Source organism: Episyrphus balteatus, chromosome 1, assembly GCF_945859705.1.
Source record: "Episyrphus balteatus chromosome 1, idEpiBalt1.1, whole genome shotgun sequence".
NCBI classification, from domain to species: Eukaryota; Metazoa; Arthropoda; class Insecta; order Diptera; family Syrphidae; genus Episyrphus; species Episyrphus balteatus.
This window is the reverse complement of record NC_079134.1, coordinates 148,735,617-148,762,651: the sequence shown is the minus strand read 5'-3', so window position 1 is coordinate 148,762,651 and position 27,035 is coordinate 148,735,617. Positions and strand designations below refer to the sequence as shown.

Sequence of the window (27,035 nt, the reverse complement as noted above, 5' to 3'; positions counted from 1 at the left end):
CTTTTAAGAGGGATTTTTAGAGCAAATGGAGGTCTTAAACAGGATTTCTATTTATTCACTCTCCATATTAGCGTCAAATGTCATTTCATTTATTAATTATTTTATTAAATAAAGTTTCAGTGTCAGTTAACAATTAAAAATGAATGAAACATTCATGAATATGGAAAAATGGAATGGCGAAAATGTGTTCAATCAATTTCATAATACCAACGTTTGGTAATTGGTAATTTTGGCTTACAGAACAAGTCGTTTTTGTGTTGTTTTAGTTCAAACTACATAGACACAAAATTCAAAGAAATTAATGCATTTCTTATCCACTTCGCAGAGCACAGAAGAGCACATATAATATAGTAGATTTACTAGAGAATATCTACACGAGGGTTGAGATGCTGCGTAATCCTAATCATCACAAAAATTGCAATATTTTCAGCATTTGGTTTCCACTGGTACCTATATCGTAACACCTTCTGTGGTTTTTTGTCTGGCGTTTTAGCTGCAAAATACTTATGGGCCATCATGTTTTTGTTTTTATGTGGTTTATCCTTCAAATTTTCAAATTTAAATATATTTTATTTGACAAAATCGTAGCTTTTGACAGTTTAATTTTTCAAAAAATAGAAAATCCCTGGGATATTTTTAATGGAGTTTTAAATTTAAAGTTTCCATTAAAAGTAAAGACTTTAACTAAAGCAGAGTGAATTAAATGAATTTTTAATGAATGAAACTTAAAGACGTCAATAGATTAACAAAGCTTTTAACTAAAACGACAAATTTCAAAATTTAATGGAGGCTCAATAAATTGGCTCTTAGTAAGAACTTCATAGAACTTTTCATTCTCATTTCAAGCCTGGTACGCTGCTCGCGCTAAATTTTAGCTTCCATACAAATTATCGAAAATTTTTAGCCGAGATAAAATGGATCCAATACAAGTTATCGATAACTTGTATGGGAATTTTATCTCGGCTAAAATTTAGCGCGAGCAGCGTACCAGGCTTCAAGGTTCAAGCCTTCATTTATTTTTATTTCAATTCCTTGTATGTTTTGTATGTCACTGTAATCAACTAGTTCATTCTATTCCCCACTGGTGTCACTATCATCATATTTTTTTTATCTTCCATGTCACCCTATCAAATTTTCTAGCTCAATTTTGAGCAACTCCTTTTTTTCATCAAATTGTCATTTTTGACATATTACTTCCAATTTATTAATACCTCCACGATTGATAAAAAAAAAAATCGTGTTTCTTTTTTTCCAAAGACTTATTTATTGCATTTTCTAACTTAAAATTAACTCTAAAACCAGCAATGTCCACTAAAACCAACACCATAGAAAGAAATGGCACAATAAAAACATCATCAATCAAATCAATTTGTTCGCGTGCCCTTACCGCGAAATCTGAATGGCCTGATAAGGTAACACGATGATTAGATTGAAAGTATTCTAAATTAATATCAATTAAACCCTTCTTTTTTTTTTTTATTAGGATGAATTCCTCGATGTTGTCTATTGGTCTAGACAAGTTTTTGGTATAATTCTTGGTGTAATTTGGGGAATAATTCCACTTAAAGGATTTTTGGGTCTTGTTTTGTAAGTTTTCTTCTATAAGAATGATTTAGGAACGATAATTTCACTTTAATTGATTTCTTTAGATTCGCTGGAATCAGTTGTGCAATTGTCTACTTATATTCCGTTAATTTCCAAGCAATTGACGAAGAAGCTTACGGCGGAGCTTGGGAACTAGTCAAAGAAGGTTTCATGACCTCATTTGCTGGCTTCCTCGTGACGTGGATTATATTTTACACCGGTCTGCATTACGAGAGTATAATAGCGGAAAAGGATTTATAAAAAAGGGCAAAAAAGCTAAGGAATTTGTTGTGGGAACCAAGTTTTGGTTTGTTTTTCTGTGAAAAATAAATAAAATTGAAAAAAAAAAAACAAATGCATTTTTTTTTTTTTTTTGAATTCTCTTTTATTTTTTACATTTTTATAAATTTAAGATTTAAACTACATTTCCATTGCATCTCCTCGGCCATTGTCCAAGGAGAAATTCTCTGGCAATTGACCAGATTGAAGAATCCGCGTCAAACGTTCAACTTCTTGCAGGGAATTTGCATTTCTTATAGCTTCTCTAATTCGTTGAATATCAGCTTGATTGGCAATGGTGCTTCCATTTGCTCCCGCGCCAAGTTTCCCATCTGCCATAGCAACATTATTCACCTTTGCTTTTTTAGCAACTTCTTTGAGAATGTCTTTGCCAATTTTTGAGCGGAAAAACTCGAGAGCATTTTTCCTATCGTTTAATTTGATTTTTCTAAAATCCAATAAACGAAGATTAGGAAACTTGTAAGCAATATATTCTCTGTAATATGGCTTTGTTGATATTGGATTGACCAATAAACAAATCGTGTGTAATTGTTTAAAATGTGTGAGTGGATCTAAATCACTAAATTCTTGTATATTATTTCCTGTCATTATGATTGTATTTAAATTTGGTAAAGATTCATGAACTGAATCGTCGATTCGAACTAATCGATTATTATTTAATAAAAGACATTTTAATCGTGGTAGATATGGAAAACCATCTAATTTACGCAAATCATTATCGGATAAGTCAATTGTATCGAATTGATCGAGAGTTGCTCCCATATTTTCAATTTGTGGTATTTTATAGCCACGCAGATCTAATTCACGTTCACGGCAGGGATTTATGAATTGCATTGATTGATTTATTAATTCCGGTGTAAGTTTGACCATTTTGGTGGATTTGTTGAAGATTATTTGAATTTCTTTGAATTAAAAACAAAAATTAATTTGGATTTTAGAAATATACAAAAATGATTTTAGTAGATGAGGTTATAAAAGTTGCCGATGGTGAAATGTCAAACAATTTGTGAAAAATGACAGTTTAACAAGGGTTAGCCACAAGCCGATTTCAAATGATTGGGGATGTGTTCAGGAAGTGTGAGAAATATTTGAAATATAACATAGTTATAAAATTGATTCGCAATTTAATCGCTTTTGATTCTCTGGACGAACTTATGTCGTTTTCTACTGACTTTTAAGATTTTTGTGTAAAAATCTCAAATTTTCCACTGCAAATAGAATATGAAATCTGGTTTTGCAATTGTGTACGAAATCTGTACGTATAAAAAAAAATTAAACAACAACAAATGTTCAGACATATGTCAAACAAAGGAGTGTGTGTGAAAGTGATTGTGTTTGTATTTGTATGCGTGAATCTTGATACAAATCCAGATTCAGATTTCTGATTCTCAGATTCATTTGTTTGTCATTTTTTTGAATCTCAAGACGCAAATAGATCATGAAATCTGAGATTTTTCCACTATTTCCCCTCTTTACCCCCCGTTTGAGCTGTCAGATTCAAAAATCTCATTCTGAGATTCGTCAATAGAAAACGACATTAAACTACATTGAAAGTATTTTTTTCTCGCTAGCTCAATTTTTTTGTAAAAAAAGAGTACCTAAACACATTATTTTTTAGACCAAAAAATAATTGTTTGAGTTAATGTAGTAAAAGCTTAATAGAGGTATTCATGCAACGGCATAAGCTGTGGATAAACCTGGTGAAATGGTAAATGTGGTAAATTGGGCTTTTAAGCAATCTGTCTTTGATTTTATCCTTTCTATTTATAACTGTTTATTAAAGAAGTACAAGAAAAATCCAACCAATCAAATCAAATCAATTCTTAGGAAAACAAACGCGCATACATGCATAATAAAGACATGCATGCACAAGCACTTTGTATTAGAGTTGGGCACTTTAGTTCATTTGAGTGATCGATCACTTTAGTTCAAATCACGCTAATGAACTAGTTCTGAACTAGTTCATTTTAGTTCAATTTATTTTAATCACTCCGGTTTTGTTAGAATTAAAAACAAAATTAGTTTGTACAAACTGTATCCATATTTATGTAAAATTGACGCATTCTACATAATAAAACAAATACAACCTAATTCATGCATACAATTTTTTTTCTCTCGAGTTTTAAAATTTCCCATACAAATTTCTATGGGGAAAGTATGACCCTAGAGGCACGGGTTAATGACCTCCAAACATTTTTTTTTGCTAAATTCCCCTTAGTTAGTCCCTAAACTTTCGATCTAGGGGGTGTCTCCCCCGAAAACATCACTTTGGGAAATAACGGACACCCTAATATACATATACCTACACCACTTCTTCAAAATTGAAATGTCAAAAGTTTTTTTTCTGTTTTTTTTTTCTTTGACACTGACGTTTGGCTTAAAAGCCCAATGAACTGTCAAAACCCATACAAAATTTTGGCAAATTTATCACTTTACCACATTTTGCATATTAATGTCGTTTTCTTTCACTCTATTAAGGAGTACTCTAAATTTTTACTCCTTTTTCTGGAGTGAAAGAACATAATGAGAGTAATTTTGTTTTATGTAATTGTGTGTGTGACAAGGCAAAAATGTATAATTTCCTTGAAAAAATAGTGATAACCGGCCTAGGGAAAAATTTGTAAAAACTAAAAAAAAATTCGCAGTAGTTAATATTTTTTCTACTTCCAAGGGGGCTATTACTTCATGCAAATGCTTTATGGTATATTTTGATTTCGAATATTAGGGTTTTTCATGAAACTCCTCCCATACTCTCCCATACAAAACTATCTGAAAAGTAAAGTATTTTTTAGAAGACGCCAATTTGACAGCTATTTTCTTTAGTTGTATTTTGTTCTTGTTTTCGTATGTATCTATTAAAAAAAAGCACCAAAATATACAAAGAAACAACTCCAGTGGGGTCTATGCGCAACGAAAAGATTTGAATAAATTAAAAAAGTTACTATACACGCAAATAATACACAACCGACGAAGCACAAGATCAAAGAGAAACGTCAAAAAGAGTCACAAAATTTTTTACCGGAGACTCACGATAGAAATTCTTCCTTCCCTTTTTTTGGAATTTTCTTTCTCCCTTGGTCTTACATATATGCGTCTCGCGCTTTGCGTCTTCGTGTAGAAGCGAACTTAGTTTTACTTTTGGTATATTTTTCATTATGCTTCTGATCGGTTTTTTCAGCCTAATTGACACACACCCTTAGTTTGATTTTATAATTGTAAAATAAAAATATCCCATCAACGCAGAAAAAAAATGGGATTTTTTTGTTATATGGCACAGGATTTTTTTTTTATTGATGAAGAACACTGGCTGAAATTTTTTTTATTTGGTTTTCAATTTCATTTTGGAAAAAGTGAAGAATTAACGAAAAAAATGGAAGAAATATATATGGCGGAATATAATAAAATAGAAAATATATTCATAATGGTTGTTTCTGTTATTAACAAAAGAGTTTGAAAGAAAAATTTTTCGCATTTTTCATTTTTCAAACAAAATTTTAAAACGTCAAACTTCAAATTCATAAGTCAGTGTAAATCTGACTAAAAATGTGGAGTAAATCCGGGGTACTCCGTAGTACTAAAATTACTCCGGAGTATTTTTTTTTTACACTTTTGTGGCGTCAAAGAACACAAAACCTTTAAAAGTGCAAAAATAAGTACTAAAAGGGTACTCTCATTGGAGTGAAAGAAAACGACATAAGGTGTAATTACAATGGCCACTTTTTGCAAAAAGTGGGAAATTTACTTTTATGTAAGTAAACACTTTTTATTTCTTTCTAGCAACATTTGTTTTTGAAAAAAAAAACTGTTTTTGAAGCAAAAAATTAGCTTTCGAAATCATTATTTTAAATTTTTCTGTCAAAAAAACTATCAAAAATAAGTTTGAAAATTGTCACTTTTTAACTTTTTGCAAAAAGTGTCCCTTTCATGAATACTCCTAATGAATTTGGAAGAAATTTTTTTCAAGTGCCATTTTTTATTGGCATGTGTACCGTACCGCTTGTATTGTTTCCAAAATCTTTTGTTAAGTTATGTATAGGTTAAACTTGGTGATAACTCGACAAGCCAAATCTGCTAACAATGGAGCTCATTGTGCTCCCTCAGGGCGGTGTTCACATTTGCCTCACTCTTTCGACTCATATTGACGGCTATGCGTGAGTCCAAAGATTTTTAATGAAGCCTGGTACGCTGCTCGCGCTAAATTTTAGCTTTCATACAAATTATCGATAACTTTTAGCCAAGATAAAATGGATCCCATACAAGTTATCGATAACTTGTATGGGAATTTTATCTCAGCTAAAATTTAGCGCGAGCAGCGTACCAGGCTTGAGTTTAAAATTTCCTGCCTCTTTTTGGCATCTCTTACTCACTATAAAGTGCAAGTGAGAGAGCAAAATATAAACGTCAAAATGAGACGGCCGCCTTCATCCATGGTATAAAAAGAGAAGGTATGATCATTAAACTCTGCATCGAGAACTGTCAAAATTTAAAAATGGCTACTTAAGGTTTTGACAGCTGCCCATTGAAATTGTTGTTGTAAACAATTTTGTCTTGGAAATTGTTGTTGCTTTTGACTTTGCCAAATATTAAACGCCAAAACCTTATTACCCCATTTTGTAAGATGGCGGCTCTAATGATCATACCTTGTCTTTTTATACCATGGCCTTCATCTAGCTAGTCAAAGAATTAGGTATTCTCCGAAAACTATTGAGCTATGTTGGGACATCTGAAAAGGAGGTTATGTGCGCCATTTACCATCTCCTCATCATGATACCCTATAAGGCCTCAGTTATAGCTATTAGTGAAATCCATCAGTAAAAATCGAAACATCAGGAATCTGACATGTTTTATGAGCGTTTATAGCAACTAGTAAGTTTACGTCATTAAATTAAATGCTTATTTGACATTCGCTCCCCAAACAATTTTTTTACTAATCATTTTTACTGATCATTGCATTAGTAATTTTTTAAAGAGTCGGATAACGATTGCTTGACAGGTTTCTAGTGGTGACCAAGTTTTAACTAGGGGATTTCAAGAAACTTTGTTGTAGACTACTTTTTTCATGTTCCAGTGACATAAGTACCCAAGATAAAGTTGGTCCATATTTGGCAAGTTCGTCTGCCCTTTCGTTCCTCTACATATCACGGTGCTATGGAACTTTCATATGGTCCGGCCAGGAATCGATCCCACGTGCCTCTGCATAAAAGCCTACTATACTCTACTATAGTAGACCAACAATCCAACATCAAAGATGAGTGGAAAAAAGGTTGCTAATTGATTGAAATGTTTACAAATATCTCAGCAACCAGGTTTTAGAGAATCTTTTGGTTTTCATTCCTGAATAGACCTTAAAAAGACCTTTCATTTGATATATCATTCGATGGGTTTGGAAAAATTTTTTGAAAATTTAATTTTTTTTGGCAAGGTGTTAACATTGATTTTTGCTCGAAAATCTGAAAAAAATTAATTTATAATTTTTTTTACCGGAATGTATAGGCCTAATCACTGTGAACTCAAATCTGCAAACCAAAACTTATTTCGAGCCTTTGGTCCGAAGATATCTGTTTTCGAAGTTTTGGAAAAAAAACTAACTTTGTTTCCAAATAACTCAGCCACCAGGCATCAAAAAAACTTTTGGTTTTCACTCATGAAAAGAGCCTCAAAATACCTTTCATTTATCATTCAATGAGTTTGGAACAAATTTTTGAAAAAGGATTTTTTTTTTGGCAAGGGGTTAACCTTGATTTTTTTTCTCTAAAATCTGAAAAAAAAAATATTTTTTTTTACCGGAATGCATAGGGTTAATCACTTTGCACTTATATCTATAAACCAAAACTGATTTCGAGACTATGGTCAAAAAATAATTGCTTTCCATTTTTTTAAAGAAAAAACTTTTTTCGAAATAACTCAGCAACCAGACATAAAAAAACCCTAGGTTTTTAGGTACTCATGAATAGAGCTTTAAGAGATCTTTCCTTTGATATCTCAGTCGATGGATTTGAAAAACATTTTTTAAAACTCCTTTTTTTAGACAAGGGGTACCCCTTGGATTCTTAAAAAAATAGATTTGTAATTTTTGTATCTAAATGGATAACCCCGCTCTCGAGTTAAATCTCGTGCTATTTTGTCCTTGTTGTATTCTTATCTATTTTTCAAACAAATTAAAACAATAAAATAATATTTTTCGTATTTTTTAGTTTATTTTCTCGAATATAAGTGTATTTTAATATTTTATTGTTTGGAGTAGAGAATATTTTTATTTTTGTTGTCTTATAACTTTACATTCATGTTGTAATTTTTTTTTTATTTTTACTTGTTTTTTTTTTTTTAATTTAATTCTTTCTTAATATATTTATAAAACTTCCAAAAATTTGTCAATTGAATTTTAATTTTGCATTATTTTTTTTGTTTATAAATATATGCTGTTTTATATTAATTACCTTAAGAGTAACTACAAAAATAAAAATTTTAAACAAAATTAAATAATAACTATTACGATTTTGCGCAACATTTTTTTTTTATTATTGTTTGCGATTCTTACTTATAAAATTTTATTTATCTTTTTTAATTTCTTATAAGTATATTTCTATGTGTTGGTTGTATGTGTGTTTTTATTTTTCAAAATTTGTCAATGTTATTCTCTACTACGATTCTAATACTTATTTATTTTTTTTTTTTACTTAATTAAACATTTTTTTAATAAGAAAATATAACTTAAATATGGAGTCTATTTTTTTTTGTTATTTAAATTTTAATTCGTTTATTTTGTTGTTCTTTTGTTTGTTTATGCACACGTAATTAATTTTTCATTGTTTTTAAAAAGGGACTACACAGAAAAATAAACCACATAAACTTAAAAAATGTATTTTTGTTTAAAAAAAAATAATATAAAAAAGCTTTTAAAAAAATAAAAACAAACTTTGCATATCAATGGAATATACAAAAGTGTTTCTTGTTCATGTTTTTTTTTTTAGTTTTGTGTTTTGTTTTTTTTTTTTTTTACAAAAAAGTTAAGATTTATTAAATACGAAAATAAATCACAGGATAGGTTTATAATTTTTTTTTTTTTGTTAATTTTAATATTCTTAATCATTAAATATTTTAATAACAATTATTACATAATTTAACTTAATGACTATAGTTGGAGCAATTTTTAATTTTGTTTTAATTTTTTTTTTATTTTAAGTGGAATTAAGGATAGATTTTTTATATTTTTTTTTGCTTGGTGGAAAAATAATTTTTTGGAAAAAAGGATACTGGTGGGTTTTTCACCGTAAAAATGTCTTGAAAATATTTATTATAATGGCCTGCTCTGAGGTTTGTCATATATTTTTTAAGACATTTTAATCATCCTTTTTTTTTAATTTGTTATTTATTTTTAAGAACATTTAGTATTTTTTAGATTTTGGTATTTTCATGTTTGCTAATTTTTTTTAGTGTGCTGGTAGACAACATTTAGTAAAAAGTTTTTTTGTTTGTTTTTGTTAAAGGCTAAATAAAATTGCACGTAAATTGAATTTTACTTTTATTTTTTGTTAAATTGCCTCCATTATTTAAAATTTAAAACAATAACCGAAAAGTTTTATCTTTTTATTTTTAATTACATTTAAGTATGGCAGTTTTTTTCTTATAAGCCACAACATTATTAATTATCGACCTCAACCAGTCACTATTATTTAAAAAATAAAAAAAGCAATTAATAAAAAATGTCTGTTAAAAAAACCGCTTTTAAAAATTATGTATATTTTACTATTCTCCATAAGTTAAATTCTTACATCAACCTTTGATTAATTTTATAGAATACATTTATAGAAGTGTTTTTTTTTTATACAAAAGAAAGTTAAAGATATATATAAAAAAAAATAATATACAATCGAAGTAAGCTAAATGTAAAAACTCATTACACAAAAACAATTAAATTAAATATTAATAAAAATAATGTAAAATATATAAAATGTTGGCACTAAAAATGAATAAAATTAATTAAAAAATCTTTTATTTATGTTTTTGATTTAATAAATTTTCTTGTTTTTTGATTTGATTTTTTTGTTTAAAACGAAAAAAAAAAATAAAATAATTAAATTAAATTAAGCCTTGAGTTAAAAATGAAGAATTGCACTAATAAAATATTACTTTTTTTTGTTTTTATCTTTTTCTTTTAATACATTTTTTTTTGTTTATAATTATATAAAATTAATTTTCGGTTTTTTTTTTGTCTATACATCAACAACATCATCTTTCGTATATTGTGCATCTCTAAAAGTTCGACGGACTGAAGACCTCTGTAGACCTTCAACTAATGTCTCCTATAAAAATATTGTTTTTTTGAAAGAATTGTGTTTTGGATTAGTAAGTGTGTTTTATAGAAATACATTTTTGTCTTATTAATGTGCATGCAAATGTTAAGCTGGCTGGAATATAAAAAAATGTTTTGAAAAAGCTTATTTTTAAAATTCAATCATTTGTATAATAGCATTTTATGAAATTTGTGAATTTTAAATTAAAATATCAAGTTTTTTGTATGAAGATGTTTTTTAAAGGCCTATTTATTTATGTATATGAGTTTGAAGATGAAAGGTAATGAAATGACTAATGAGTAATGACATGACTTACAAAAAATGGACTCAGAATTAATTGAGCAAATATTTACATAGTGGCCGAAACTTTCGCTGATTTTTCTCTAACTTCCTTTATAACTGTTTATTCGCTGAAAAGAACATCTTTTATGAATTTTAACTAAACCGACAGCTCTTCTTCTAAACACAACTCAACAAATCCGTTTAAAAAAATAAAATTAATATACTCGTCTGCAGAGGCGAACTTTGAGCTGCCGCATGCCGGGGCCCCCGGGGCAAATTTAAATATGGGGGCCCTTGATATAATTTTTCTTGGCGCAGTCAAGGTATATACTTTGGCGAAGATCCTAAAAAGATTCTTACTAAACTAACAATTTTGCTTCTATGAAGTTTTTCTAATGGTAACAACTGTAGAAAATTTTTTCTTTAAGGCTTATAAGAGCAAAATTTGTCTTCATAGGGCGAGGACTCTGCCAAATGTCGGCGCGTAGTGTAAAAGGACTTTTTTTAGGTCTTCGGTAAGTATTAATCACAACAAACACATTACTGTTAAAAAAAGAGCCAAGTTCTCCTATGTTGAAATTATGCTAGCACAAAAAGTACTGAAATGTAAAAGTGTACAAAGTTCTAAAGCTTGGCTTTAAATTAGTATAAATAAAATTTTGGTTGTTCCCTTGGCAATTTAACTTTAAATTACCGATAAAGTTATTTGAAAAATTGCCAAGTAAACAACCAAAATTTTATTTATACAAATTTAAAGCCAAGTAAACAACCAAAATTTTATTTATACAAATTTAAAGCCAAGCTTTAGAACTTTGTACACTTTTACATTTCAGTACTTTTTGTGCTAGCATAATTTCAACATAGGAGAACTTGGCTCTTTTTTTAACAGTAATGTTTTTGTTGTGATTTCACTTCTTTTTGCAAGGTTTTGCTGTAGAAATTAAAATCTCTATAATTGATGAAAATTCAGATAAAATGGGCGGTTACCACGCCCCTTGTCTAAAATTCTCAAATTTTAAATTTTTTCCTTTGTATATAAATCTCAAATTTTCGATTTTTTCCTTTGTATACACCACAAGTCCTATCACCATGTAAAATTTCAAGTTTCTACGATAGCGGGAAGTTCTCCATAATTTTGATGATCTGTCAGTGAGTCAGTGAGTCAGTTACGGTTTTCGCGATTTTTGAAGTCCTATATCTCAGAAACTACTCATCGTAAGAAGCTGAAATTTTGTGAGGAATTTGGGTTCGGCGAGCTCAACAAATGTAGCGAGTTTGAAATGTCTGGCATATTTGATGTGGAAGTTAGAGGGGGGTCGAAAATGGCCTGAGTTGTTTCCTGTAAATAAGTGTGTAGTGCCAAAGTTGCTAGAGAACTTGGCTGGGCACTACCGTGCCCCTTGATTATTCTCTGGTAACAATTTAGGAACGAACAACATTATCGGCTCTTGATAAGAACATTTATCAGAAAATTAGAATGTACTTCTTTTTGATGCAATAGAAATTCGAATTTTTGACTCTTTGGAGTTTTAAAAAAAGGTTTATCACCAACATAAGACTCTTGAAATAGTATTTGTTTACTATCAACTTATATTTATTTTCTTTGGCCCATCCAAAGAAATAAGACAGAATATTGTTTGTTCTCAAAATATCGGCTGTACTGTCTTGGAGTGCAGTTTAGAAACTAATTTATATTTTGTATTTAAAAATCCAATTTTTTGAGTATGGATGACACCTAGAAAAAGTTGTTGCCAGAGGATAGATCTATTAGATCTAAAATAATTATTTTCAAGTGCATTTCGTAGGGTCCAAAGGCAACATTTAAACCGTCTTGCACTCAACATTTTCGTATCCTGCAAGTATAATCAATGATCATCATTGTTTGAAAAATTACATTGTTATGCAATAAATTTTAGAGTTTTGTCTAAAAAAAACTCTTTATAGTTTGAAATAAAGAATTGGGGTAGGGGCCGAAATTCTGTACGTTGCAAAATTCTGTATTCAAAATATTGTATGCCAAAATACTGTATGTCAAAATTCTTTATGTTGTGCGAGCAAAATTCTTAAAGTCAAAATTCTGTAGGTATAACAAAATTCTGGTTGGTCAAAACACTGTATTTAAAAATTCTTTGAAATACAGATTTATTTAATAGAAGTTTTATTATGACTTTTTAAAAGATTAACTTAATAAAGAGGCAAGCTTTTAATGCTCATTAATATTATTAATATATATATTAATATATAATATAATTAATATAATATATATTTAATTCTTTTTCGTTAACTAAATCTACCCTCTTAACTACTTTCTCGTTTCAATTTTTCTTTTTCTCTTTTATAAAAATACAAATTGATTTCATTAATTCATTATACTTACACCCACCGCCAAAAGTTTGGAACCACATTAACAAAATTTTGATGAAAATCGATTTATCTAATTAATTTCTTAATTAAGTAATTGATTTTATCTCTATAAGAATACATAAGAAAACAATTAGAACAACTTTAATAAGATAGTCAATTCGATCAGAAAAAATAAAATAAATTTCCATTTTGTAACTAGGTTCCAAATTTTGTACGCCTTAAATGTCAATAAAAAGAACACAATTATATTCAAAACTAGTATTATGTGTTTTTTTTATCAAAGGAAATTTCTTTAAATACTGTATTGAAATACAGAATTTTGCCGAACAGAACTAAACAAAACAGAATTTAAAAGTCAGTATTTTGCTCATACAGTGTTTTGACATAGAGAATTTTGTATTTACAGTATAATGACATACAGAATTATGGTCTTACAGTATTTTGACAGTATTCTGTCATACAGAATGTTGACAAGCAGAATTATGACTTGCTCCCTAAAAATTGTTATAGTAAGTATCGGGGATGGGTTTTTGATAAAAGAAATCTTACTTTTTGAAAAGTAGGCACATTCCATAGCAATAAACATAAAAATTTGAAAATTCAGGGCTAACCTGCTGATAAATGGATAAATTTAAAGTCACGTTTTAGTTTTTGAAGTTTTATTGATATATTGGAATTATTGTGGTTGGTAAAAACGCTTTTTCAGAGAAAATACTTAGTTTTCGATTTCGATATCTTTAATAAGCTTGAGTAATCGGAACAAATAGTGAGAGTTTGAAATGTCTAAATGTCCTGTTAAAGTTCCTGTAAATAAGGGTATAGTGGCAGAGTTTATAGAGATATTGACTGGTCAATATCGTGTCTCTTGATATTTCTAATGAGTATAGTATGTCTGGAAGGGAATCTGTTTATGTTATAAATGAATAATAATAATGATTGCATGATAAAAGTAAGCTTTTTTCCAATTCCATTAAAAATAATCCAGCAAGTTATTTTACAAAAAAAAAAAAATATTTTAAGCTCTAAAACACATACAATTTAAATAATGTTGTTCATGCATTGCATTAATTCTAAACACATCATGTACTTAAAACTAAAACAAACAAAATGATGTTACTGTGTGGTATGCAAAAAGTCTATCAACATAACAATGTTACAATATAAAACAAAAATTTTAAATCACTAAATTTTGAAAAAAACATGAATAGAATAGAAAATGAAAAAAAAAAAACCAAATATGTTGCCCCATCTTTATCAACCCAAGGCCAATAATATTACATCGTCAAAATGACACACACACACAAAAAAAACAACAATCTCAAGCCTCCCACATTCATTCAACGTTTTTATGATAAAAACACCATCACAATTATATCCAAGCCAACCAGAGAGAGAGACAGAGAGATGCTAGAAGAGAGTCGTAGAATCAAACCTCGAATATCGATGTTATTTCCTTGCCAGCAATCCTTTTCACAATTGTTTCGGTTTTCTTTTCACTGCCAGCTAACAAATTATGAAGTGATTCACCATTTTCTGTGGTAATTATTGTTTTGGTGATATTTTCAATAGTTCCACTACTATGACTCGATGTTGTTGTTGTTGTAGAGGTATTACTGGTTATTATTGTGCGTGATGTATTATTGATGTTACTGTTTAACATTGAAGCTGGTCTCGGACCAATTGGTGGTGGTTTCATAGGTAAATCTAATGTTTTTTTTTTTTGTTTGTTGTTGTTGCATTTTTGTAGAATAAAGTTTAAATGCAAACATAAGAAAAATAAAAACATAAAGAAATAAAAGAAAAAAAAAATAAACAATGCAAATAGTTACAAAAAATTACTCATGCACTATAAAACATGCTCTAGAAATTAATTTTATAAGTACCTATTTTTTTTTAATTGGAAATCTATGGAATTGGTGCAAATTTAACTTTTTATATTTTTTCTTTATCAATAGATAGTAGATCACTGAAACACTGATTGGCTGCTAATAACAATACGTTCAGTTTTGTGCCAAAACATTTATAAGACTTTTAATTAAGATCCAATTTTCATATTAAGTTAATTTAACAAATAAATTTATTCTAACTTATATTATTTATTTGGCTACTTTCTAAGCAAACTATTGGTTTGATGGTTCATGTTTTAATTTTCATCTCAGCACACTATCAGTTCTTCAATCTCCCTTTTTCTTGCCGGTTTTAACGAATCAAGAAATTGAATATCCAAATTTAAATTAATTCTATTTTTTGTTCCATTACCAGAAAAATTTTGTATCATTGTCAAAGTGAAAACTTAAACGGTCACTGTGGCGTATGTGTAACATTTTTTTTTTGCAAACTACGAAACATAGTTTCTTTTTTGAGAACCATTTTTTGGCCTAATGTTGTGCTCAATCGAAATTTTACACATGCAGTCTTGTGAAATTTTTAGGGTGAAGGTATACAATTTATTGTTATATTTTTCACTAGGGGAGAAGGGGGTACATTTGACACTTAATTTTTAAAGGTCTGTATTTTCGAAAACTGTTAATATTTTCCAATGTTTTGTTTTGTATTTGATTTATTGACTATTCAAGATTATACTTACAGTAATTTTTTTTGTTTTACCATATTACAACATTTAAAAAAATTATGTTTTCTAAAAAAAGTCATTTTGTCAAAAGTGCCCCGATCCCGGGGCACTTTTGACTTTAAAAGGGGTACATTTGACAATGGTGGATTAAACCCCACATCGTGTGCATTAAATTTTTAAAACTATCAGTGGATCTTACTCGTCTATTATTTAATTAGAAAAAAAATACTTTTTTGGTTTTAAACAATATACTAAACAATATAACGAAAAAAATAAATCAAAAAATTTATTTTCTAAAAAGAAGAAGAAAAAACAAAAAACCATAAAATATTTCAAAAAATCTCTCCATTTAAATCTTAATCAAAATTAATCGATGTCGATTTACTTTTAAATAATTTATTAAATAAATAATTTAACAAATTCAACGTAAAAATGTGCCCAAATTGCAAAAGTCAAAGGTGCCCCGAAGGAGCCACAGAACTGTTTTTCGTTTTTTTCAATGACTAATCCTATTTTTTTTACAAAGCTGGTTTTAATTTACTTAATTTTAAGCTTAGTGCTATCAAAATATTGATTCACCATTAAAAAAACTGTTTTATTAGGTTCAGAAATCGCTTGCATACCGGTGGTCAAAAATTAGATCAGAAATACAGAAAACACGAAAACACGTGGTACTTCGCGAAAAGTTAATGAAAGACTGCGAAATTTCGCAAAATTTCTTTAAATCAAACTAAGCTTCTTTCTTCATCCAAACTATTGTTAATTAAGGGCACGATCATACCGAAAAACGCAAAGTCAAATGTGCCCCGGTGTCAAATGTACCCCCGCTTACCCTATATAAAAATTTTGGAATTCTTACTTGGATTAGCATTTAAACTGACTTTAGTTTGTTTTGTAAAAGCATTGTTAAAACTTAAAACTATGTCAATTCACACACCACACAAAATCCGTCTATAATCAGTGTTTCCCAACCTTTTTGTAATATGTCCCACCAGAACCTTTCCAAATTTCTAATGTCCTCCCTGACATTTTGTGACTAAAAAAGTGTAACACCAGAAATTTGAAGATAAAAAAAAAATTAAATCTTAAAGAAAATAAGTAAGCTTATGGCGTTTACTTTGGAAGACAACAAAAACAATTGTTCACCTAATATTTTACCGCAAGTGTCTTCAGTTTATTTTGATTAGAAAACATTGTACAACAAATAGAACAGTTTCATGAAAATCTGGCCGATTTAGAACACTGACCGGGTCATTAAACAGTGTTTAAACACCAATAAATATGCTATAATGAACAAAATACCGAAAACTTGTAGGTACCTAGTTTTACTTTTTTTTTTACAAGATTGGCAAATTAAACGAAACTGGTGAATGAATTTAAACAAGTGACAGTCGTCACAATGAATGACAGATCCTAGATTGGTATACAAATATATATATTTAAGAGTGGAAACAGAAGAATTACATATTTTTCGAAAAAAGTGTAATTCTGTATAATTTTGAATTCCCCCCTAAAAAAACCAATTTCCCCCCTGGTGGGACATGGGTTAAGAGAAACTAAATTTTTATGATAATGATACTCCTAGAGGCTGTGCCAATTCTTCAACAAAACCATGAAAAGAACTTATGTGGTATATGCTAGATTTGAATCAAGTATCGTCATCGTGACGAAAGTTTAAGAAAGTAAGCATAATAATTTTTCAGTTAATCATGTTTTTTTAATATTAACTTTTAAACACAGTTGGCAACAAATAACTCCAAAATAGACAATTTTTTTTATAAAAAAAAACATAAGAAAAATATCAAAATTGTGCTAATTTTAAGAAACAATCCATAAAATAGCATAATAAGAGGTCAAAAAGAGTGTTTTACTAATTTGTCTAAAAGACTGTTTTATTAACTTGGTACTTTTTGTATTTTTTTCTGAAATTTTTTGATTTTTTTTTCATAGAATGTATTTATATATAATATGTACCTTAATTCAAGATCTAACTCGAATTGAATTAAGCCAAATTTTTGAAAAAGAAAATTATATTTGAACTCTAATTTTGTCCGCCATCTACTTTGGTCTCAGACTTATTGGTGACGATGTTCGTGTGAATGTTGTCTTGAGCAATTTTCGTTGATAAGATTGAGACAAAAATATTTTATCTTATTTGTTCTTGGTGTTGGAAACATGCAATTATACATATGTTGTCCCATAATTCAAAATTTTATTTGGAGCTTACGATAATTTGGCGGAAAGAGCTCTTCCACTTTAACAACAAAGACTGACTAGAAGAAATTTCAATTTCCTACATAATCGTGTCGACTTTTTGATACAAATATTGTATGGAAACACTGGAGACATAATTTTGGACTAAGATATAGGTTACATGCTCTAGGTACTGATGTTAAAATACGAATGACAAGTAAGGAAGAGAATTTTCTAGTTTCAGCTAAAACAATCATAATGTGCAGTCATCCAATCACATAGAATTTCCAATTTAAAAAAATCTCATATCAAATACATTACAAAATAAATTTAAAATAAATCAAATGCAAAAAGAAAAATGCATTACTAACCTATTCGACTGAGTCCTGCTGCCAATTCTCGAACAGATTTCTTTTCCAATGCTGCACCTATTATATTTTTAAATAAAATAAATTTAATTAAGAATTATGAAAAAAATATATGCCACATTCAACATACCTGGTGTTATTCCAACAATACTGCCACCGCCGCCACTGGAAGCCAAAGCTATTCCCGGGCTTATACCAACAATAGAACCTCCAGTCTGTTGGCCAAATGGCACTACATCGCAATCTAAATAAAAAAAAAAAAAATATATAAAAATACTGTCTTGTATAAAAATAGTACTTTCTACCATCTTCTAACTGCTCTGGAGTAGTTTTACTAGATTCTGTTGAAAAATCTCCCGACTTTGGCTCATTACCCACCACAGACCAAGGACGTGGTTTTTGCAAAACAATCGGTGTCCTCAAAATCCCATTTCCAGTCTTCACAATCACACTATCACCTCCAGTATGACTCTTTATCGACTCACTGCTAGGTGATCGCATTCGATCATCCCTATAAGGTGTATGCAAACGATCCAAACGATCATCATTACCACCTTCAGTGCGCATTTTAACCAGAGGTGACTTGCGACCAATCAAAGGAGAATATTTCTCCAAATTGTCTGTGGATCTCGAACGACTTGCCCATGCAACACCTGAAATTAAAAGAAAAAAATTCAAATACATGAATTGGAATCTTGAAATCCAGAAGCATACCTCTCAAAAGTGGTGAGCTTCGATCTAATTTGATTGGCTTACGCTCCTCAAGAATAGGAGTTGTCTCCTCCGAAGTCATTCTTCCATTATCATCTCGACTCATTGTAGGACTATCGGCAAAACTCAATGAACTACATTCTTCTGATGTTGGCGATACGAGTGGGGTCAGAGTGGTTGGAGTCACTGAGCCTGGTCTAAAGAATTGATCTAGACCTTCGATTATTTCACGAGTACTGGTATCAGCGACCAAGGGTCTTGAAGGTGCTCTGGTCTTGGCTCTCTTTGGTCGGCCTTTGACCAAATGTTGCAGCTGCAGTGAAACACTTGGCAGTTCAGTTATCGAATCACAGCATTCGTCGTCACCACGTTTATCTAACGATGACATATTCGATGAACTTCGATGCGATGATGGCGATTCCAGTAAATCTGGAATGTGACCCAGACTAAGGTTTTCCACCACTGACTGTGGTCGGACCTTTCGTGCGACTGAGCGACGTTTAGTTGGCAGGTGTGGTGTGGCCTGTAAAGTAATTTTGTTAAGTTAGATTGGTTGGGGCTATGAGAAGTTTCGAAAGTGTTCATCTTCAAATGCATTCAATATTTTGAAGATTCTGTACAAAAAGGATTGGTGTAATCATGTTTTTTTTTCTGGTTTTGGGGGGAATGGAAACAGTGAAACTAACTTAAAACAAAAAAATAATTAAGGCGTGAACGTGCAATAATAATTCTTCTATTTCACTCTTTTTGTACACATTTTTTTTCATTTACAGAAAAATTAAAATTAATATTTTTTAAATCTAGCGGGGTTGTTAAAAAAAATTATAAAAAAATAAAAAAAAAATTCAAGGATTTTTACTGTGATCTACTTACAAGGTTTAGATATTCCAATTTCTTTTAACAAACGGATGAAGGGTGAGAAGTACAGAGAGAGCATGATGGGAAGACACAGAAAATTATAAAAAAAACTTGTTGTGTCTTTTTTTGTTTTTGAATTTTTGTTTGGTTTTTTCTTGATTTTTAATTTTTGAAATTTTTTTAATGATGGTGAATGGATGATGAATGAGTGAAGTGAATGTATGTGATTTGTGATGAATGGATGAATTATATGGTGATTTTGGATGATCTAACTCGTATATTTTTTATTGTATTTTTCATATCATTTTTAATATTTCAATGCATAAAAATTACTACAAATTAAAATAAAATTATGTTCACTACTAAATTTTTTTGATAAAATACTTTTAACTTGCGTTGAATTTCCTTTTTTTTTGGTAGCCAATTGTTTGAATTTTTGTTTTTACTTTTTTTTTGAAAATTCAAGCATTGTATTTTTTTTTTGTTTGAGATATATTCACACTTGTTAGAATTTATAATTATTTAAATGCAAATTTAAATTCTAAATAAAATGTAATTTTGTTTTTTTTTTTTTTGTTTTATACAGTTCACTGGCACTAATTTGAATATAATATATATATAGTTTTGATTATAAATAATGTAATATTATATTATTTTTTGATTCAAAAATGCTGATTTTTCTAGTTATTATTATTATGGTGAGAAACAAAATTAATAATAATTTTTGTTTGATTTTATTTCATCCAATTTGTATAACTTACAGTGGGTGAATCTAATCCAAGCTTTGGCAGTACACTTCCTCTGCTTGATCTTGGTATGATAAGACCATTGGCATCCTGAAAGAAAAAATTAAAAAATTAATATTTTCCACACGATTTTTTGAGAAAATGCTGAAATTATTATTATCAAATTTGATGCTATTATGTTGAAAATGAAATTTTTAACCATTTTAATGGTCACAATATTAATTAAGAAATAGTATTGAAATTTTAAAAATTTGCTGAACTTCTAACGTTTGAAAGTACAATCATATCAAAAAGGTTTTACTTAATTCTAGTTCTATACAAATATCTACTTTTACTTTAAGAAGTGAATCTATTTAATTGATCTACTGAAAAAACGGAATTTTCGGGAACACTAAAAAGAGACTTCTATTAACCTAGTTGTACCTATGATGTTTTATGCATGGCCATTTTTCGACGTGAAGTCATGAAATTTAATGCACTGACGGATAATAGTATGTGATACGAAAATGCTGCCATTTTTACTTGCGATATAGGTAGGTACCAAAAGTAATGGATCAAACGAAATATGCTGATAGGAGAACTTAAGGGCTCTCAGAATTTGGTAACTTGTTCATCCCAAATCCTTACGGTTTTCGATTTAATGCAATTCTTGTGAAATTTCGAAAAATCCCTACCTGGGCCCATTATTGATTTTTATTTTTTAAAATTCTTTTACAAAAACATTGGCAAATAATTAGGAACAATTAATTAATCAAAATGTTTTTTATCCCATACGCCATTTCGCTGCAAATTAGCTAACAGTTTCAAGTTTTATAAAAAATCAATTTCTAACTTTTATTTGAGAGCAACACCGTAAAAAAAAATTTGTACGGTGTGAGAATGGTTTATTATTTTAAAAAGTTGCCCTGTTATTCTAGTTTTCAAAAATGTATAAAAGTTCGCAAAGTTGCAGTTAGATCGCATAATATTACAATTTGAATTCAACAAAACAGGGTTTTTCAGAACAAAAAACAACCAAAAATAATCACATTTTCTCGAACTGTTATTTGTTTATTTTTCTTTGAACAAAAGCCTCTATTTTTGTTTGTATTTTAGCTCTGAAAAACCCTGAGTGGGTCCCGGAAGTCCGTCTGTCTGTAAACGAAGCTACAGCCTAAACGGATGGAATGATTGATGTCAAACCTGGTATGTAGCGTTATTTGGCGACTCTCCAGAGGGGTTTTTGGAATTAATTTTTTTGGACCAAAAATAACGGTACTTGTCATATAACTATTTTAGTAAAATTAAAATATCTCAAAAACGGCTCCAAGGATTTTGTTTAAAAAATTCAAATGTTCGTTTTGAGCTGTGGTCTATCTTTCAATGAAAAAATTTTTTTTTGAAAATCATTATTAACGGTACCTGCGATAGGACCGTTTTTTTCAAATCCGATTATCTCCAAAAGCGTTTATTCGATTTCAACGAAACTTTTTGTGAAGAAGCATTTACAAAATTTAAATATAAATCAAAAATAAAATTTCCAAAAAATAAATTTTTTTTTGAAAAATCAAATTTTCGAAAACGGGACATTGATTTTTTTTGAAATTTTTTTTTAAGATGTTGATTAATGATTTCTACAAAATGGCACACCAATTTTATTTTAAAACTTTTTTTCCAAAAAATTATTTATAAAAAATTAATTAGTTTTTTAAAAAACGGCTCTAACGATTTTGAAAATTTTTTGTCCAAAAATGCATCTTAATACATCAATCAAAACTGCATACTTGTTTTGAAGGGCAATTTGATTTCAGATTTTATTTCATTTTTTTAAAAAACGAATTTTAGTTTTTTTTCCAAATTTTTATATAAAAAGTCTTAAAAATTTAAGCAACTTTAACTCTAAGAGCAAGTTCGTGCGACCCAGTCGTTCATTTTATTAAATTCTCATTTGTTTTTTAGTGAAAATATTGGTCGATGTATGCTTTTCATCTTGTTGACCAGACCGAAGATGATTACATTCCTCGCATAGAACGAAATGAAACTTCGGCCCAATTTATTGACTCTCCATTAAACTTAAATCGCCATTAAAAAAGGGAATTTTAAAATTAAAAACCAATTTCGTTTAATTCAGTCTGTTTTAAGGATTTTTTTGAAGTTTGGCATCATTAACTAATTGAGCATTAAATTTAAAAGTAGTTTTAGTTAAAACACCAAATTTGACCTTTTAAGAGGGATTTTTAGAGCTAATGGAGGTTTTAAACAGAATTTCTATTTATTCACTCTCCATTAGTGTCAAATGTCATTTCATTTATTTTTTTTATTTGAATTATTATTTTATTTAAAAATGTCAAATGAGCTAAGGAATTATTAAAAAAACATTACAATTATGAAAAAAGTCCAGACTAGAATTTTTTGTAGGTATACAGTATACACACATGCATTTGTACCATAAAAAAGAACAAAATTCAAAGAAATTAATGCATTTCTTGTCTACTTCGCACAGATGATAATACTAGATCTACTAGATTATATTCTCCACTTCAAAACTAATCATTTTTGAGATGCTGCATAATACATATGTACATAACATACATAACATTGCAATTGAAGCCATGAGAAGAAGAGATATAAAGCTTACTTCTAAACCAATGACACGAGATGAATGCCGATAACACTTAATTTAAGTTGTTATATTGACACCGATGGAAAAAATTAAAAATTTCACTTAACTGCTTCTTCTTCTCATGGTTTCAATTGTAGGTTGTAGCATTCTTTGGTTACCACTGGTATATCGTTAATCTCTTGCATTTTCTGGCGTTTTCAGCTGCAAAATACTTACGGGTCATAGTTTTTTGGTTTTTCTTCCAATTCAAATCTATTTGATTTGACAAAATTGTAGCTTTTGACAGATTATTTTTCAAACAAAATAAAAAATCCCTAGGATATTTTTAACAGAGTTTTAAATTTAAAGTTTCCATTAAAAGTAAGGACTTTAACTAAAGAAGAGTGAATTAAATGAATTTTTAATGATGTATACTTAAAGGCGACAATAGTTTAACGAGGCCGTTAACTAAAGCGATAAATTTCAAAATTTAATGGAGGCTCAATAAATTGGCCCTTAATATAAGTTTAACATTTTTCAAATGTATTATAAACATTGAAATTATTCGCACTACTTTATACTCTCAGAAAGAAATCGATAAACAAATAAATTAAAAAAATGCGAAAAAGGAAATCAACACAACGGGCTATTGGTCAGCAAAATACAAAACTCGATAACTGTAAAAATGTAAAATAGTTCCTAAAATGTTTTTTTTTTTTTTAATATGGCATAAGGATACAATTTGGCATGAATGTTTTTATTTGTGAAAAGAATTAAATTTTTACAGCAGACATTTTAATATTTCCTTGCATTATTTTACTAAATTTATCTTTAGAATCTTAAACATATTTTCTATTTAAAGATTACTTGTGAAAATCACACCTTATTAGTCAATTACATCAACTTGTTTATTATAGGTAAATTAGAATGAAAAAAAAAAAAAAAAAAAATGAGTAGAAGTCAAATTTTTGGTAGCTTGTTAAAACAGTAATAAAAAGTAAAGAAAACTTTGCATTAAGAAAACTGAGCATTTGTTTCGAAATTTTCGTCAGCGGCTGAGTTGAACAGATGCAAACTGACAAGCACACAATATAAGAACCATCCGATAACTATTTAGGTTGGTCTCTCGTCATGAACATTTAACTTCACCAAGAAACTTTACTTAGTATCAGAAGTATCCAAAATTATTCATCAGTAATAAACAAAACGGAAAGAACATTTCAATAAGATTACTTCTATTTTCTATTATTAGGTACCTACAATTTTAAAATGAACCTAATTCCATAAAAATATCCAAAATAAATGTGACGCTTACACCAAATATTCTTATCTGATAAAATACATAAAAAAAAATAATAATAATTTGCTCTATCTAGCCAAAAAAAAAAAAACAAAACTCGCCCTCCACCCATTAAGCACTTTCCATATTGCTATTCGATTAATATAAGAAAAGTATATCAACATTTCGATGCATTTTTTTGTTGTTTTTCTTTTTGTAAGTCAAAGTCAAGATAACAAAAAATGTTCTCGTAACAACTATCTTTTATAATATCAATATTTTGTTCCAAGAACCTACACTTCTCATTCTTGTCCCTCTGTAACAATTAAACAACAACAAAGTAAACAAAAGAAAGCGAAAAATACTTACATGACTAGATTGACTGCGTACTATATCCGGCGTCTGGGCTTCATCTAATTGCACTGACGGCGAGTCTGAGATGCCCAATCCTCGACGATAACGTGTCAATGCTTCCACAACTTCATCCGTAGCTCGATCTGAGATTGTAGCCGCAATTGATTGTTCAATTTCACTAAAAAAATTTAATTATTTTTAATAATTTTGTTATATTTTTAAAAAATACTAAAACAAGTCTAAAGTATACTTTTCTAATAGCTTTTCCCTATTACTAAAATAATTATCATCTGCCCTTGATGCCTTGCTGCGGCAACAGCCAAACAATCTTTCGCAAAGGTTCATAACAAAATTCGTCTCGGTTGCGAAATGCAACAACTTCGACGCCACTACTGAGACTGACCAGCAGTTAAGTTGGAAAATTTTTTTATTCCCCGATTTCGAGAGGGCGAAAATTATATCCGAGAGTACTAACTTAACTATACTTGAATATTATACAAATTATTTCATGAACTCTCTCTCAAAAATCAAATCTCATTTCATTACTCAACATTCGGCGAGTGTAATCTTATCAAGACACAAAAAAAAAAAGCTATATAGTTTGCGTCGAAATTCCTTATCAAAAATAATATTACAGTGTCAGCTGAAAGCGCGTTGCCGCACCATAGAGCAGCACAATCGCAATAATTCATTTCTTTCTTTTTGTTGGAAGCAGTCCGAGTCTTTGGAGCCGCTCGGTTTAGCTAGTAGTTGGAGAAACGATGCGATTGTGCTTCTCTCTATTCATTAGGCATGACGCATATATTATATATTTATTTGCATCGCATTTGTATACGCATTTTTATTATTAAACAATTATCACAACTGGTTTGAGTCAATTTTCATTTTGAAAAAAATTAAAAAAAAAAAAAAATATAGAACTTCTAGCAGGGCTTCAGAGCTCTGCTTGCTGACTTGGTTGGTTTAATGCAGAAAAGAAAGAAAAAAAAAACGCTTGAACTTCTTACTTCGATAACACCAGACGGAGAACAATTATATTATTTCACTTGAACATTTTTATGTAAAAAAGAAGAATGTGTGCAAATCGAGTTTAAAAAGTTAAATGGAATTTTTAATTAATCTGGTTTTGTTGTGTATTTATTTTATTTCATTGACATCGTTTAAAATTATGTTTATAAACCGAGAATGGATAAAAAAAAGCTATTTTATCTGTCGTTCCACATTAGATAAGTGAAAGTACACGGTGGCGTATACGCGATGAAGAAGAGTAATTTTCTTTAACTTTTTTATGATAAACAAACAGACGCGAAAAAATTATACAAATATTTTGTATACGATAGAGTAGATAGATATTGATTTAAAAGACACACAAATCTATGAAAATGATTTAACCATTTTGATGATGAGATCATGCCCATGTATGAAGTTTGAAAAAGGGAACAACAGAAAGATTGATTTTTTTTTACACACATTTTAAATTTGAGAAGATGATAAAAAAACATATGTAAGAACTATAATTTTGTGGTGTATGGATGATAAGTATTAGTCATAAGAACATAACAAGTTTTTAAAATTTTTAGTTGAAGATTTTGGTGTAGATATTTTAATATAAAGTCGTTCCTATCAAGCTATTGTGTTGTTAGAACTTTTGGCTAACATAAGCTGCTGTAAAAAAAATAATCAATATGCTAACGGAGAATAAAATATTCCATTTAGACAACATAGAACAAAACATAGATTTATCTAAACAAAACAAAGAGAAGACAAACATGTTAGGTCCAAAACAGCTGTTAGAGTCGTTGACCTAGGTTAGGTTGAAAGGGGTGACGTCACAAAAAGTCATCTTTGAGAAGCATAAGAAAAATATAGGGATGGATATGGTTGGTGAAGTTGGTGAAAAATTGAACATTTTGTAGTAACTTTTGACATTCCCAGTTTATCGGAGAAATATGCTCTCATGACCTCTTCCATTCAGTTAAGAAGGTCATCCCGGAAGCGATATATTTAAGCTTTTTTGGGGGTGAGAGAGTTTTTTAAGTTGATAAATCGCGACTCGTTAAGATAACCATGAAGCAGTTTGAATGATTGGTTGATTGTTGCCGGGAGCGGGTCATAATTCTGCTTGTCAAAATTCTGTACGACAAAATTCTGTGGGGTCAAAATACTGTAATACCATAATTCTGTACGTCATTATACTGTAAATACAAAATTCTGTACGTCAAAATACTGTATGAACAAAATACTGACATGCAAAATTCTGTTTTGTAAAATTCTGTACGGCAAAATACTGTATATCAAAATTCTGTAAAAATGCTGTAAAAAAATATCGTTTTGATAATTAAAAAAGTGCGCGCGCACTTTTTTACATTATCAAAACGATATTTTTTTACAGCATTTTTACAGAATTTTGATTTACAGAATTTTGATGTACAGAATTTTGAAATACAGTATTTTGACCAACCAGAATTTTGCTATACAGAATTTTGACTTTCAGAATTTTGTTCCTACAGCATTTTGCACATACAGAATTTTGACATACAGTATTTTGG

The 27,035-nt window shown here is 29.3% G+C and overlaps 4 protein-coding genes across 10 annotated transcripts in view; 2 read left to right on the top strand and 2 right to left on the bottom strand.

Moving 5' to 3' along the window:
• LOC129906790 (peroxiredoxin-6-like) overlaps positions 1-27,035 on the top strand; it is a 261,543-nt gene that overhangs the window by 9,127 nt on the left and 225,381 nt on the right. The window lies entirely within an intron of this gene.
• Positions 1,171-1,918, top strand: LOC129906793 (GEL complex subunit OPTI). Its single transcript, XM_055982719.1, has 3 exons — positions 1,171-1,412; positions 1,484-1,587; positions 1,650-1,918. The coding sequence occupies exons 1-3, from the start codon at positions 1,305-1,307 to the stop codon at positions 1,843-1,845; spliced, it is 408 nt and encodes a 135-aa protein (XP_055838694.1). The 5' UTR covers positions 1,171-1,304; the 3' UTR covers positions 1,846-1,918.
• Positions 1,955-2,886, bottom strand: LOC129906789 (probable U2 small nuclear ribonucleoprotein A'). Its single transcript, XM_055982713.1, has one exon. It carries the CDS (start codon positions 2,752-2,754, stop codon positions 2,005-2,007), a length of 750 nt encoding a protein of 249 aa, XP_055838688.1. The 5' UTR covers positions 2,755-2,886; the 3' UTR covers positions 1,955-2,004.
• Positions 10,015-27,035, bottom strand: part of LOC129906766 (F-actin-uncapping protein LRRC16A) — a 169,320-nt gene continuing 152,299 nt past the window's right edge. For 4 of the 7 annotated variants that reach the window (XM_055982672.1, XM_055982674.1, XM_055982669.1 and 1 more), the window contains 9 exons: positions 24,502-24,664; positions 20,288-20,362; positions 19,542-19,562; positions 18,672-19,191; positions 18,263-18,610; positions 18,088-18,201; positions 17,961-18,017; positions 14,257-14,528; positions 10,015-10,187 (listed from right to left, as the gene is read on the bottom strand). In XM_055982672.1, coding sequence (XP_055838647.1) covers positions 10,098-10,187; positions 14,257-14,528; positions 17,961-18,017; positions 18,088-18,201; positions 18,263-18,610; positions 18,672-19,191; positions 19,542-19,562; positions 20,288-20,362; positions 24,502-24,664 — 1,660 coding nt within the window. In that variant the 3' untranslated portion in view covers positions 10,015-10,097. The remainder of the gene's footprint in view (positions 10,188-14,256; positions 14,529-17,960; positions 18,018-18,087; positions 18,202-18,262; positions 18,611-18,671; positions 19,192-19,541; positions 19,563-20,287; positions 20,363-24,501; positions 24,665-27,035) is intronic. The other 3 variants (XM_055982675.1, XM_055982670.1, XM_055982673.1) reach the window with 1 other exon arrangement.